We start from the raw sequence: 13930 nt of genomic DNA on the forward strand, positions 1-13930 counted from the left end.
TTATGATTCAAATGAATTTAGTGTAATTATTCTATTATTTGTTTTAGAAAAGTTAACGAACAAGACATGTAAACAGTCCTACTAATTAGATGGTTAGCAATCTCACGAGGGAACGAACTCCTCGTTCCACTGGACCTCACATAAGTACAATTCTCAATGCACATCCTTTGTGAGAATTGTTGGTCTGGCTACCCTATAGAAAAGCCTTCTCCCAACAAAACTTCTCCGACCGAAATTTTTCTCCAAACAAAGACTGACCGAAAGAAAAATACTAACACAATAACATATTTTGTTGTAAGTAAGTTTCTCTCTTCTCGAGATCCCATCTATTACAAAAACGATCAAGTTGGGCAATAAATATGGTAATAACTAGAATTATTGGTTATTATTCTATTCATTTTTTTTAGTCTTTATTTAGGTCTATGTTTTCTTTGTAATCGGATGTAAAGCAACACAAAGTCGGTCAGCTTAACTGTGTAAGAACGAGTCCTCCTAGCCTAACTAGGTTCCTCAATATCAGGCTAAGGTATCAGCTGTCTTCTTCACAGCAGTTTTGACTTTGACAGAGTCATAGGCCATTCAATTTCAAACTCCCACGCCATAAAATTTAAATAAAAAAATTAAACCCGGTTAATTCGAATCTTGAAGATCCTACAATCACGTTCGTCGATCGTACATCGTGCGATCAGAATTTTTTTTATTTTTTTATTTAAAATTAAATATAAATAGTACTTGACGAAAACTGACCGCACAATATACGATTAACAGATGTAATTAAAGGATTCTCGTGATCCTCACAAAGAGGCCTCATTCAATTCGAAATAAGCAAATAGAAATTTTAACCTAAAAAACAGAAAACCTTACGAAAGTGGCTTTTTATTCACTTTTGAATTTACTGTACAGAAAAATACCACTCCTTTAAAAATGAGCTTATGTTACAAATCAATTTTTAATCCTGTACATAACCAGCAACACTGTCAATGAACCTTGAAACCAAATCCGGCCTACGTTGGCCTACGTTGAAAACAAGTCCGGCCTGAGAAAGGAGGAGGAAAAGAACAAAGAGAGAAAGAAATGCAGCCGAACTGTCTTCGCTACTCATCCTTCCATCAGTTGAACAAACGGCAGCACGTAGCCCCCCATGTTCGTTGGAGCAGTTTCGGTGTTTCCCCAGTGACAAGTTCAAGCCTTCCAACTTTTCACTTCACATGGTGCTCACCTGCAGAGCCACGGAGAAGCGTGGTCTATTCCTCCCTGACATATGGAGAAGAACTCATCTCCGTGCTGTAAAATGAGTCGTCCCCATTTACTGCAAAGAAATTATCATTCTTTTCTTCATCCCACTTGAGGACCTCCCGTACGTACTTGAATGCCTCGTCAACTGAGGCAGCCTCCCGAGCTCGGGTCTGCGCCACAAACAACTTTTCGCCGCTTATGGATGAATACAGCTCTTTGAATTTCACCGCCACGTAATAATATGCTTGCTGTGCCAGAGACTGACTATTACCATGAAGCCTAACAGGTCTGAAGTCCTTTAGCCACTCGCAGGCAGACAACGGAACCTGGTTTATCTTGCCTTCAAAGGCATCGTATTTGTTCAGAAAGAGCACAAACGGAGTGTCTCTGAAACAAGGGTGCCGTACCAAACTCTCAAACAAATCTCTGCTTGCCAGCAATTTATTACGAAGAAGACCATTACCGTGGGCCCACATTTGATCATAGTCGCTCAACACAACACAAAAAATCACTGCCCTCACATCTGCAAACATTTCCAGCCATTTGCAACCATCACTCAGTCCCTTGGAATTAATGCGAATTAGTTGATACCTGAGACAATAAAATCCAGTGAGCAACAGACTGATGGTCTCATTGGAAACAGAAAAAAAGATACAGTATGAGGACAAGATGGGAAGCTCGACTGACGATGAAAGAATGAAGGTATTACTTAGTCAAGGGAAGGGAACATTCATAGTTTTCATTGTATGGCTCAGACGTGGCACTTCTGTCATCAAATGAAAATTCCATAGAGGCAAGCCCATTGCTCTGTGTAACGCCCTCAGCATATAAAATGTCTTTCTCGGACGGCTCATACTCGTTACTTGATATTTCTATAGCCTGTTAGAAATGAAACACCAAACGTGCATAAGAATAAAACATGAATATTGCAAATTTAGTTTAGCTAGCGACAAAGCATCCAAGCCTGCTTAAAATGTCACCCATATCAACCAATTAAACCATATTCTATCCAAACATAGTCTTAATATTAATTCAAAGTAAATGTGAATGATCATAAACTAAATATGAAAATTCCATAAAAGGAATACTATCAATTCTGTGATTAACAAACTTTGATCTTCCAAATAAAGTTTTAACAGGCATGCAATTTGGAGCCAAAAGAGTAAGGCAAAAATGAGTAATGACTAACCCGATCTAAGAAATATTTGGCAACTTCAGGAAGGCAGTCTAGTTCCTCCCTCCTTTTGTATGTTTCCTGGATGGCAGAATCTCTCCACACTTCATCCACAATAGGAGCATACTCACGTGTCGCAGCAGGAAAGAATGCATCCAAGTCTCCAGTTGCCATGATATCCAGTAACCAGTCAGAAAAGTGCTTGAACCTTTGGTTGATTGCATAGATGCATTGCTCACTTTCATCAACTACTGTTTCACATAAATTCATTTCACAGTCAACCACTGACTTAAGGTTCATTCATGCCTACAAGCAGAGAACCAAATAAGCAAAATATTCTCTCTTAAGATGTAAACATTTTCCTCTTCAACCAGTATAACATTTCTTCAATATTAATAACAAGGGGACAATCATGAGTTTAAATTATGTTGGACATAAGATGAAACCAATAGGGGAAGCATTTTTTCCTTTTCGGACAGACAAAAAAATGATATGCCAACGCCACTGTTCTACTTGATTCTAACAAACTAGGTCTAGGTCGTACCCAGTGCACAAGGCTCCCGCTTTACGCAGGGTCTGGGAGAGGTGAATGTCGGCTAGCCTTACCCCCATTTATGGAGAGGCTGCTCCCAAGTCTCGAACCCGAGACCTACCGCTCATGGGCGAAGGCACTTGCCATCGCACCAAGTGCGACCTCTACTTGATTCTAACAAACAAACAAACAAAATTTGACCAACAGCAGCAGCAGAGAATCAGACTAAGAGAAGGTTGACCCATCTATCAATAAAAAAAACTACCAGCCCTGTCAAGGTAGCTGTATTTGAAGTAGTATTTAACGCAAAAACAAATCAGACATGACCACCATAATGCAATGTATCTATGTTAGAAACAACTACAACAATCATGGATCTAGAGTTTTGTTGCAAAGATGGACATGGACATAGCAAGCAGCTACCGTATTTTTGTAAACAGAAAAAGTAAAAGGTCATGTTGACCTGAAGGGGACTCATGAGCAGCCAACAAAGATATCCTATTCTCTGTCAATGCTTCCTCTTCAAAACGTTCTCGGCCCTCAAGTAATATACTTAGATACTTATACATATTGCTCTGAATCATGAGTTTGATGTTCTGCAGCTCTTCGGAAGTGAACTTGTTCCCGTATAAGAGCTTAGCCTGTTCCATGGGTAAAAGAAGGATGACATAAGCATTTTTAAGATGTACTGTCCAAGAAATAAAGCTTTCAAAGTTCTGATACCAAAAAAAAGCGAATGAAATAATAAACAGCAAAAACAAAAGCACCAAGCCCTAGGGGCTTTTCGCTAACCGGTCTTCAAGGTATCATGCAGTTTGATTATCCACAAAAGGTAAGTTAATACATTAAATGGACTCCAATCCTATTTTAATATCCCTGTTTTCCCTTGGTTTTGAATCTAAATCATTCACACAAAACCTAATGACTCACAATGCTACATGTCAGCACATCTATGTTAAATGTTTAAATTAATGTTTTCCAAGGTGAATGCCCACATTTACCATACTTGCAATATATCAGTGACTGAGCTAATTGGATTTCCCCTGCTTCTAATAATGTTCTTGATCCATTAAAACATGCAGCATCTTGGCTACTTCCATGGTTTTACCATACTTGCTAAATTTCTAGACTCCTAGTTGGGGTTGTTCAGTCAAAAAGAGCCAATGGTTTCAGTGAAAGATTGCAAACCATGTAATGACATATGGGAAGATAAGGTAAGTTCACTATCATGGTAAAGGAAACACATTTTAATTGTCAACTGATGAAATATGTCACGAGTCAAATTGAAAACAAGGTAAATGCAACTACTAACATCTTTGCATTTAGCGAAAGCAGTTTTAAATATTTTATAGTTGCATAACTGTAAACCAATGAGGAACCAGACACCGGATAGAGCAAGTCTATTCAAGTCTTGCTTGACTAGATCAGACACTAGGAAACACGTAAACTCAAAAAGACGTGTACCATGCAAGGCACCCTGAAGAGAAGGGGGGCAATACCTGCTTGAAGATGGTGCTAGTTCCAGATCCCTCCAAGCCAAATAACAGAAGTTTCTGAACTCTTCCCTGTTCCCAGAATTCCCGGACTGACCTGCTTGAAGGTGTCATCGGATCTTCTTGTGCCCCATTTTGATTACCAGGTGGTACAGGCAATGAGAATAATGAACAAATGAAACGAGTGGATGCCTGCCTACCAAAAACCAAACTGCAAGAGAATAAAAATTCGACTCACAATAATCTGTCACAATTTCAAACGTGCACCAAACAACAATTAACCAACATTCAAGGTACGAAAGAACCTTTCCCCATATATTCCCTTTAATGTTATTCTGGCCTTCCTCCTCATAAGAACCATCATCATACACCCAGAAATGAGTATCCGGAGGGCACTGCACTTTGGCCAGCTGAGATGCAAGTGAAAAGGAAAATGATAAGCTTTGTCGTATGTAAACAAATGATTTATGCAATCACCAAAAAATATGAAGAAGCTTCTTCTTATTGTTAACTTTCATTAGAGACTTTCAACTAGACAGATGATTATCTTACAAACTTACTTATTATGGAAAATCCTATAGTACGAATTCACATTTGCAACCATTGGATTGACAGATTCACTTTTTCATACTAGGGGTTTAGGGTTTAGATTTCCAAATTATTGTTGCATTTGTTTGTATTGAAAACGGAGCTCTACTACCAACATACTCATTCATTATGGACATTTAGGTAATACCTTCAACACCCTACGCTCAATCTTTGTGATCTCTCGGCCATTCATGAACACTTTGGTGTTCCCATTGCTTGCATCAAACCGAATCTTACCCCCAACATTGAGTTTCGAGCTAATAATCCTATCCGGCTTCTCACCCTCCTGAAATCAAGCACACAGGACTATAAACATACAAAGCACAAAAAACCCTACTGCAAATGCTCATCCATTTGCTAAAAAAAAGCTCACCTTTCCCCAAAGACCGGAATCCTTATCGTACCAATACCTCCCAGGTTTCAACTTCTGAGGAGGCAATTCACATCCCAAAATCTCAGCCAGTTCTTCTTCCCTCAGCTTGCTTCCATTCACAACCAACTGCTCCGGCCGAAGCTGATTGGCGGGGCACTCCTTCTCGCCCCTCATTATCTGCCGAATCTCCAAAGGGCTGCAAACCCTCGACAGGATCCTCGAACACTTCCCCAAGTTCGACCTCTTGGACTCGTCTATTGGCTGCCCAATGCAGCTCACACATTTCCTCCCCTCCGGCATCGACCCCATCGCCTTCAGCAAGCAATTGCTGCAGTACTTGGCGTCGCACACCAAACACCACTCTCTCTCCTTCAATCTGTTCCCTTTCCCGCACCTGCTGCAAATCCCTCTCTTACTCGATCGCCTCCCGGGCGAAGAGGCCCCTACAACCGGCGATCCCACCTGTTCGGTGGCCGCGCTCGATTGCGGGGACGAGTCGTTATCTTCACCCTCGTCCTCGTTCTCCGAATCTCTTGGTTCATTGAAAGTGACGACAGCCGCCCTCTTTCCTCCGGTGGCGCCGCCGGTCGGTTTGTGCTCCAAGTTCGAGTCTTGAGCCGGCAACTCAGAGCTGAAACCTTCCTCTGCTCCTTCAAATTCCGATCCTTCCCTGCGGTTTCGCAGCTCCGGTTGCGTCCGCGGAGTCGAAGACGACGTCGTTCTACTCGTCTCCTTCACAACGCCGCCGTTACTCACCCGACTGAACCGCGAGACCTTCTGACCGACCGGCGACGCCACCGGAATCGAAGACGGGGCTTCAACCGAACCAGCGGTCACGGAAGAAGAGTAAAGATCGAGAGAGTCGAGGTTAACCGGATCAACCTTGGGCGGGTCGTAGTGCAGAGGAGAGCCTTCGTATTCGACGGCGATGGAGTAGTCGAGGTGCTCTTCGTCGGGTAATGGTGCGCCGGCAGGCAGCATCTTTCTGAGGAGGTCCTCCCAGCTCTTCCCGCCCTCCGGTTCGGAAGCCATGGCGGGGCGCAGGGTGTTTGGTTCCCGAGAAAAAAGCTCGAGAAAATGAAATGAAAGGTAATTGCTTTGCCGTACAAAGCAGTTGGGGGGAAGCTAGAGAGTGGGGGATAAGAGTTGAGAAATGTCAACGATGACGTTGACAATTTTTTCACATTTCAAATTGATGTTTTTGGAGTTTACAAATAATTAAAAATAAGTACCATTGGAAATTGACAGTTGATTACTTTTGGTGAAACCAAAGTAAATACGTTTATACATTGAGTTGCTAATGTTTGTTGGTCGAGAAAAATTTGGCACGAGATGTCAAGATGACGTTATCCTTACCTCTCGCAGAATAGAATTTTGGTGTTTTAGTGTCATCTTCGTACTCCGTATTAGTATTACTGGTAGGAGAGTTGCTCTAATCAAGATATTATTGAAACTGGTGCTTAAGCAAGAAGTACATTTAGGGAGATCAGTCAGTGCACATAAGTTACCAGCAACACCGGGTCTTGGTTTTTCGAAATCTCCCTAACAGACTATTAGTACAGTTTCAATAAAATGAGATGCTATACACTAACTTCCGTCGCTGCTGTTTCTCAAAACCAGATACAATATCATCAATTGATTCCTCCCACGATTCGGCTGCTTCGATCTGGAAAAAAATTAACGATAATGTACCCGTCAGCATTACTATTTTGCATTACAGATTATGGGGTGTCAATGCAACCATAAATACAGACCTCTTGGCAAAGATCTAAAGCAAGACGAGCTCCTACAGCCGCCTCCTCGTGGTTATCTTTCACCTCCAAGTTGATTATCAGCACACATTTCCTAAGAACATGGTCCCGGTTGTTGAGATCTATACATTGTTGCACACGGGTCAGACAAGCAAACAAGGATGGCATCTTCAAGTTACAGATTAACTGCACAAATCTTCTTTTAGTTTTCATAAAACTAAAAGATAAACCAAAGTAGATGGTGCCAATACTTTTGAAGCTTTTGTTAGAGTTTGGACTAAAAGTTCAAAGTTCAAATATAAGTCCATATGATTCATTTGGTTGTGTGAATTACATCAAGCGAAAGATTATGAAATCAAATCCACAGAGAAATCTGATCAAAACCCAGTTAAGTTATTCAATTTCCATTTTTTAGGCATAAGTAGAGTCTCTCCCACCTACAGCCTTCTCTGCGAAAAATATCACCACGTATACAGCAGGCAGACTCAAGCCAACAAATTTCAGCATTCTCCCCTACCATCCAACTTGGGTTTTCAGTTCAAAATAAATTCTTCCACATATGCTCAACTAAACAGAAACTTTCAACCATCCAATATGTTATTTTTTATCAAAAACTCTCTTGAGGTTTAAACTTTATCTTTTCCTTGAGGTTCATTAACCACAAGTTCCTAGAACCAGCATCTCTGTTATATGTATAAAATCTAATAATCCTGGGAACCTATAAACTCAAAGTTCTTACTTTCTTACATTTCCCAGATGGAAAAAGAATCCATTTCAAATATCAATCGTTGTTTGTTACCATCTCCAATGATTACGTTAAGCTGAAAGAAATTGCATGCCTATAACTTAAGAGCTCAAACTCTACCAGCTAGTCATATTCCAACAGCTCGACAGAAAGAGATTGCCAAGAAACAATACTACCAACACAAAGAAGAGCATTTAATTAATTGATTATCGAATTACTGTGGACTATTGAAATCCAGAAGATACAAGCCGAAACTAGGAGAAGAGAGTTAAAACCAACCTTCAATAACCATGTCAAAAACCTTTTCTTCGAATGTTAACACCACATCAAAGGAACCGTCGGCAGCATTGTCCTGCCATCGCTGAGGTGCCAGTTTGACTCCCAAGTTTCTTTTAAGCATAGGCAAGATGCCATTACGCTTATACCTGTACTTATCGTCAAGGTTGCACTTTGCATAAAAAACAACACGGTTCAGAACGCAAAGTACGCACATAAATTCCAGTTCATACATCCCACAATACTCGAGCATTGCTACTCAGAGCTACCAATCAATAGTCATCATCATCAACTATTCTATACTCTTCGCTAAACGCCTCGAATCCACAAATATCGAATTTACTCTTAAAAGCCACGGGTAAGTTCATACACAAAATCTATCAGACTGCCCACTTAATCTCCAAATATTGAAGCTTTGAACCTACAATCTCAGTTGCATATATCAACAGAGTCTCAAAGTTCTTCTTTTTCTTTCATGTTAACCAATCTGCTGCCACCAAAACATTTTGTTCGCACTATTTTCTGGATATTTATAGGAATCTATTTCATCACCAAAATATCATATTCCCCAAAACCCAGAATTCGAAAAACCCAATCGAAACAAGAAAGATACATAATTTGAAAACCCCAATTGAACAAAATCGAAAGAAGAACAAGTTCGGAGGAGGAGGATACAGTTCGGGGTCTTTTCGCCGCAGATCGTCGAACATCTGCTTGTAAGGTGTGCCAAAGTCGTAAACGTTGGGTTCTCTGAGAGAGGGACCAGGGAGCTTGACGTGGGCTCCGGTGCCGTACGACGCGACGTCGAAGCCCTGCCGCTTGAGGAGCGAGTGAGCCTCCATGCTCCGGTTCTGGTTCGACGAACACACCATGGCGTACCGGAACTTCATGGCTTACTGAATTCCACTGTCTCTGTCTGATTCACAGATCACAATACGTCCCTTGGGGCGGCTGGGTTTTTCACTTGTTTATCACAAATTAGTCAATTTCTTTTTTCGTTCACTTATTTATTTTTAGGTAAGCTCCTTTAGGGTGCGTTTGGTACGTGGGACGGAACGGGACGAGGCGTTCCGTCCCGCGTTTGGTACGTCAAAAATGGGTGGAACGGGCTATTCCACGGGATAGATTTTGGGTGTTTTTGCGTCCCACCTCCCCCTGGAACGGGTTTGTTCCACGTCTGTGGAACACACTGTTTTACCATTTTAAGACAAATATACCCCATGTATTTTTCAAAAATTACACCTTCGTTCCGTCCCGTCCCGTCCCGTTCCGTCCCGTCCCGTCCCGTTCCGTTCCCTCCCGTCCCGTCCCGTCTGCGTACCAAACGCACCCTTAGGTATCGTTTGGGACGTGGAACGGGACGGAACGAAACGGGATAAGGCGTTTCATTCTACGTTTGGTGCGCTTAAAACAGGTGAAATGCATTATTCCACGAGATAAATTTTGGGTGAATTTTCGTTCTGCCTCACCTCCTGGAACGACTCGTTCCACATCTATGGAACACAAAATTATAACATCTCCGTCTCCTTCTTCTTCCTCCTTGTTTCCATCCGGGGGCATCTTTGCTCTCTCTCCATTCCGTCCTGTCATGTCTCGTCCCGTCCCGTTCCATTCCGTTCTGTCTCGTCCCGTCTGCACACCAAACGATACCTTACACTATCTTAAAACCTAAAATTTTTAACCTAAAAAATTTAGTTTTAATCCATAAGTAGCTTTTTTGCTCAAACTCTTATGGGTTAAAATTTTAGGGGTGTATTCAATTGGGAATTTGAGAGATTTTAATAGATTTATAAATCCATGAATTTTTATAGAGTTTAACTAATTTGTAGAGATTCCATGTAAAATTTTGATTCAATTCCCTCGAAATCTCATGGGGAGATGTGAGATTTGTAGATGCTTAAAATACATTACAAAATCTCTCAAATTCCCTTTAATTCCTCAACTTTTCTAAATTCTTTAAATTCAAATTCTAATTGAATACACCTTAAATGTTATAAACTTCTTTAAAATTCTAATTGAATACATCTGGATTTCTAAGGATTTTAATAAATTATCTTAAAGTCCTGATTGAATACACATTGAATTTCAGAGAATCACTTAAAATCTGATTGAATACCCCATAATTTATCAAAAGAATTAAAATCCCTTAAAATCCTAATTGAATACACCCCCTTAACCTTAAAGTATTAAAAAATAAATTTAGGCTAATAACTTTAAAAAAAAAATTATGTAGACTATCTTAATTTAATTTTATGAACATATTGACCTAAAAATATTTTGATTCTGACAAATATTAAAAAATCACTAACTAACACCATGAAACTCGTGAAATACTATGAAAGAATATGAAACACATAAAAGAATTTTTTTTTAATTACTTTAGTTGTTGGATTTAAATTTAGACCGTTAGATTTTTACCAGTTGGATTTCATCAAATTAGATATTAACTGTTGAATTCAATAAATTTATATAAAACTAAAAAAAATATACATATATAGTGGGCCAGCCCCACTAACCCAGGAAGAATCCTGGGCTAAATTTGGCCTAGAAATGAGTTTTGAGTTTTAATTCATATTTACCCCAAAGGTTGGAACAAGTTGGGTAAGTTTAGAACTTAACATCTGAGTTTTACTCTAAGGGTTGGAGTAGGTCTTAGAACTCAAAAGTCATAATTTTATTTTAATTTATAGATCGCCTCCTAAAATGTACGTGAGACCAACATTCAAAAAGACAATGTCGTATGTGCAGTAAATTTAATTATAAATTTTCATTATACGTCAACATTCAACAATCAGATAATATTAATTTTAAAAGCATTGAATAGATGAAAGAAAAAAAGTTAATTAGCCCGGGGCACCTAGCTACATACGAGATTAACATATCTAAATCAATGTAGAATAAATTTTGAGTCTTATAAAGATGATTTTTAAGTTCAAGAAAGCACAAATCGAGTTTTGAGAGCAAAGTGGAGTAAATTTTAACTTGAGAAAATAAAATGACGATTTTTAAATTAAAAAAAAAAAACCAAATTAAGACTAAATTTAAGTTTCAGAAACGTAGCTAAAAATAAGCTAAGTTTTTACTCACTCTTTTTTCATCTTTATTTTGTTACTTAAATTGGACGGTAATAATTAGACAGCACAACTCATTTGTCTAAATAGAAAAAGAATTTCATTTGTCTTGTGTGAAATTTATCAGTTCGAATTGTAAATTATAGGGTTTCGGGTCGGAGAGCTGAAAGATGGAAGCAGCAGCAACATCGAGTGTTTTTCAATCATCAATCGCCGCCTCCAGGCCCTCCAATTTGATTGCCCGACCGGGGATTTTGACGGCCAATGGACCCGGATTTCTGCGTTTGGGTCCCAAAACTCACTCGCCAATCAAGGTAATTGATGAGAATTCGTGGGTTGTTGTTACTTTTCAATTTTGCATGATCCCGAATAGTTTGCGAGTAATGGGTTCCTCTGGTAATTGATGAGAATTCTGGGGTTTCTGTTAAATTGAGAAAGATTCAATTTTTATTGGGATTTGAGGGGTTTTAGTTGGTGCAGTTCAATTGTGCTGTTTATAGCATATGACTTAAATGTCTATGCAAAAAATCAATTTTTAGTCGATATTTCATCCGATCTTTTTCGGAATATTTGTAGCTGTGGCCAAATTTGGCGTAGTAGTTGAGTAATATTTGATCTGATTTCATGTTTAGCAGCATCGGTTTTCAATCTGTCAACCGAAGGTGGGGCATAGGAGAATGGGATATGGAAGCAGGAGAGGCTTCGTGGTTAGGGCGGCAGCTGCATCTTCGTCTCCGGACTCAGCTGGTTCTGCTTCTCCAATCGCCCCACTTCAGCTGGAGTCTCCAATTGGGCAGTTCCTCTCTCAGATAATGATTAGTCACCCACACCTTGTGCCTAGTGCAGTGGACCAGCAGCTTGAACAGCTTCAAACCGACCGCGATGCTGAGCAAAAGAAGGAACAGAAGGAAGAGCCTTCCGCATCTGGTACAGACCTCGTTTTGTACAGGTTAGTTGCAATCTAGATTGAGTGATAAGCTAAGAGCCAGTTATGTTTACATTAAGGGCTGGTTTGGTATCGCTGAGCTTTGAAAAAAAGCTGCTGTGAGAATAAACGGCTGTGAAAGTGTTTGGTAAACTTTTTTGTAAAAGTGCTTTTGAAAAAAAAAGCAGTCTGATAGTGGATCTTTTCATTAAAGGAGCACTGTAGTTCTGTGTGCTTTGAAAAAAAACCAGTTTTCCAAAGCTACAAATTGCAGCTTCAGCTTTTTTCTTTGATTTCAACTTATTCTCACAGCAGCTTCCAAAATAAGCCCTTTTTTTTAAATTTACCAAACACCAAAAACACTCCCAGTTTTTTTTCATAGGAGCTTTTTTTTAAATCACCTTCAACCCCAAACTGGGGCTAAGTCAAGTTAAGCTGCGTAAATGAACCATAAGTTTGATGCTGTTTTCCTTAGTAAAATCAGAATAAATGAAGGAAAAAGTTTGACTTTGCCACCATTTGGTATGTGCAACTAAATGGAGAATTGTAGTTTTGGAGTGAGATATTATTAACTTCTTCTGCAATATCAGGAGGATCGCTGAGGTTAAGGCTACTGAAAGGAGAAAGGCTCTTGAAGAGATTTTGTATGCTTTGGTGGTGCAGAAATTCATGGATGCTAATGTTTCTCTAGTACCTGCCATTAGCCCAACTGCTTCAGACCCTTCTGGCCAAGTTGATTCATGGCCAAGTCAAGACGAGAAGCTCGAGCAGCTTCACTCTCCTGAAGCGTACGAGATGATTCGAAACCACCTGTCTCTCATCCTAGGAAATCGGTTGGGTGACTCGACCTCTTTAGCAAAGATTAGCAAACTCAAAGTTGGGCAGGTTTATGCAGCCTCTGTCATGTATGGGTACTTCCTCAAACGGGTTGACCAGAGGTTTCAACTGGAGAAGACAATGAAGATCCTTCCAGGTGCAATGGGTGCTGAAGACAGTGATATTCACAAATCAGTGGGGGAGGACGTGAGGCCTGGCAGTGGAGGGGAGGCTTCGCAAGCAGGGGCGTCTTCCCATCCTGAAGTCCCTTCCTTGGCTGGAGGCGTTAGTCCTGGGGGTTTTGGCAATGCGCTGAAGCATTCTCGGTTGCGAACCTATGTGATGTCGTTTGATGGAGAGACCCTTCATAGGTATGCAACAATTAGATCGAGGGAGGCCATTAGCATCATTGAAAAGCACACCGAGGCATTGTTTGGGAGACCCGATATTGTCATCACTCCTCAGGGGACTGTTGATTCCTCCAAGGATGATCTCATCAAGATTAGCTTTGGTGGTTTGAGGAGACTCATTTTGGAATCTGTGACTTTTGGCTCTTTTCTTTGGGACGTCGAGAGCTATGTGGATTCCAGGTATCATTTTGTTGCAAACTGAGTTATATTGAGTTAAAGATCGTTCCTGCCATGGTAAAACTCGGTGGTGCATTGGAGCCCCAACTGCCCTTCTCAAATGGGATAATTGAGACCTAGTGAAAAATATCAAATGTTTGGTGCTAATTGCTGTATATAAACAGCTGAAAATTTGCTGTTGTCCCTGTAACAAAAAGGCTTTGTAGGGTTATCAAACTTTCTGTAATTCTGATTTGTTTGCGCTGACAACCATTTCTCATCGATACAACGGGTTACAGAACAACATTTGATCATTTAATTTATGAGAGTCTTTCCTTTTGTTGCACTTCTACATGGAATTGTAAAGAAATTTGTTAGGCTTGG

General features: G+C 40.2%; 3 protein-coding genes across 5 annotated transcripts; 1 reads left to right on the forward strand and 2 right to left on the reverse strand.

Annotated features, from left to right (window-relative positions):
• Positions 1-860: 860 nt before the first annotated feature.
• LOC103431255 (extra-large guanine nucleotide-binding protein 3-like) lies at positions 861-6515 on the reverse strand. 2 transcript variants are annotated; one of them, XM_070811574.1, is made up of 8 exons: positions 5397-6515; positions 5172-5309; positions 4741-4845; positions 4442-4627; positions 3406-3583; positions 2426-2658; positions 1946-2115; positions 861-1827 (listed from the first exon to the last, which is right to left on the reverse strand). In XM_070811574.1, exons 1-8 carry the CDS (start codon positions 6426-6428, stop codon positions 1245-1247), a joined length of 2625 nt encoding a protein of 874 aa, XP_070667675.1. In that variant the 5' UTR covers positions 6429-6515; the 3' UTR covers positions 861-1244. The 2 variants fall into 2 exon arrangements, with proteins under 2 accessions (XP_070667675.1, XP_070667674.1); XM_070811573.1 differs by having other exon boundaries at positions 2426-2661.
• Positions 6516-6823: 308 nt separating this feature from the next.
• Positions 6824-9331, reverse strand: LOC103431256 (uncharacterized). Its single transcript, XM_008369393.4, has 4 exons — positions 8844-9331; positions 8172-8317; positions 7151-7269; positions 6824-7062 (listed from the first exon to the last, which is right to left on the reverse strand). The coding sequence occupies exons 1-4, from the start codon at positions 9056-9058 to the stop codon at positions 6961-6963; spliced, it is 582 nt and encodes a 193-aa protein (XP_008367615.1). The 5' UTR covers positions 9059-9331; the 3' UTR covers positions 6824-6960.
• A 1895-nt stretch (positions 9332-11226) lies between these two features.
• LOC103455652 (UV-B-induced protein At3g17800, chloroplastic-like) lies at positions 11227-13892 on the forward strand. Of its 2 annotated transcripts, none has more exons than XM_008395235.4 (3): positions 11227-11553; positions 11875-12188; positions 12755-13892. In XM_008395235.4, exons 1-3 carry the CDS (start codon positions 11410-11412, stop codon positions 13590-13592), a joined length of 1296 nt encoding a protein of 431 aa, XP_008393457.2. In that variant the 5' UTR covers positions 11227-11409; the 3' UTR covers positions 13593-13892. The 2 variants fall into 2 exon arrangements, with proteins under 2 accessions (XP_008393457.2, XP_008393456.2); XM_008395234.4 differs by having other exon boundaries at positions 11314-11553; positions 11872-12188.
• Positions 13893-13930: the final 38 nt, after the last annotated feature.

This window comes from Malus domestica, chromosome 14, assembly GCF_042453785.1.
Source record: "Malus domestica chromosome 14, GDT2T_hap1".
NCBI classification, from domain to species: Eukaryota; Viridiplantae; Streptophyta; class Magnoliopsida; order Rosales; family Rosaceae; genus Malus; species Malus domestica.

Bases quoted from the DNA above. Each gene is read 5' to 3' on its own strand.
- LOC103431255 (XM_070811573.1), bottom strand. From the start codon at position 6,428: ATGGCTTCCGAACCGGAGGGCGGGAAGAGCTGGGAGGACCTCCTCAGA. The intron at 5,310-5,396 runs GTGAGCTTTTTT...GCTTGATTTCAG, and splicing joins ATTCCGGTCTTTGGGGAAAG to GAGGGTGAGAAGCCGGATAG. The intron at 2,116-2,425 runs GTTAGTCATTAC...CATTTCTAACAG, and splicing joins CCAAATATTTCTTAGATCGG to GCTATAGAAATATCAAGTAA.
- LOC103431256 (XM_008369393.4), bottom strand. From the start codon at position 9,058: ATGAAGTTCCGGTACGCCATGGTGTGTTCGTCGAACCAGAACCGGAGC. The intron at 8,318-8,843 runs GTATCCTCCTCC...CGATAAGTACAG, and splicing joins CGGCGAAAAGACCCCGAACT to GTATAAGCGTAATGGCATCT. The intron at 7,270-8,171 runs GTTGGTTTTAAC...AACAATGTATAG, and splicing joins TTTTGACATGGTTATTGAAG to ATCTCAACAACCGGGACCAT.
- LOC103455652 (XM_008395234.4), top strand. From the start codon at position 11,410: ATGGAAGCAGCAGCAACATCGAGTGTTTTTCAATCATCAATCGCCGCC. The intron at 11,554-11,871 runs GTAATTGATGAG...TTTCATGTTTAG, and splicing joins AAACTCACTCGCCAATCAAG to CAGCATCGGTTTTCAATCTG. The intron at 12,189-12,754 runs GTTAGTTGCAAT...CTGCAATATCAG, and splicing joins ACAGACCTCGTTTTGTACAG to GAGGATCGCTGAGGTTAAGG.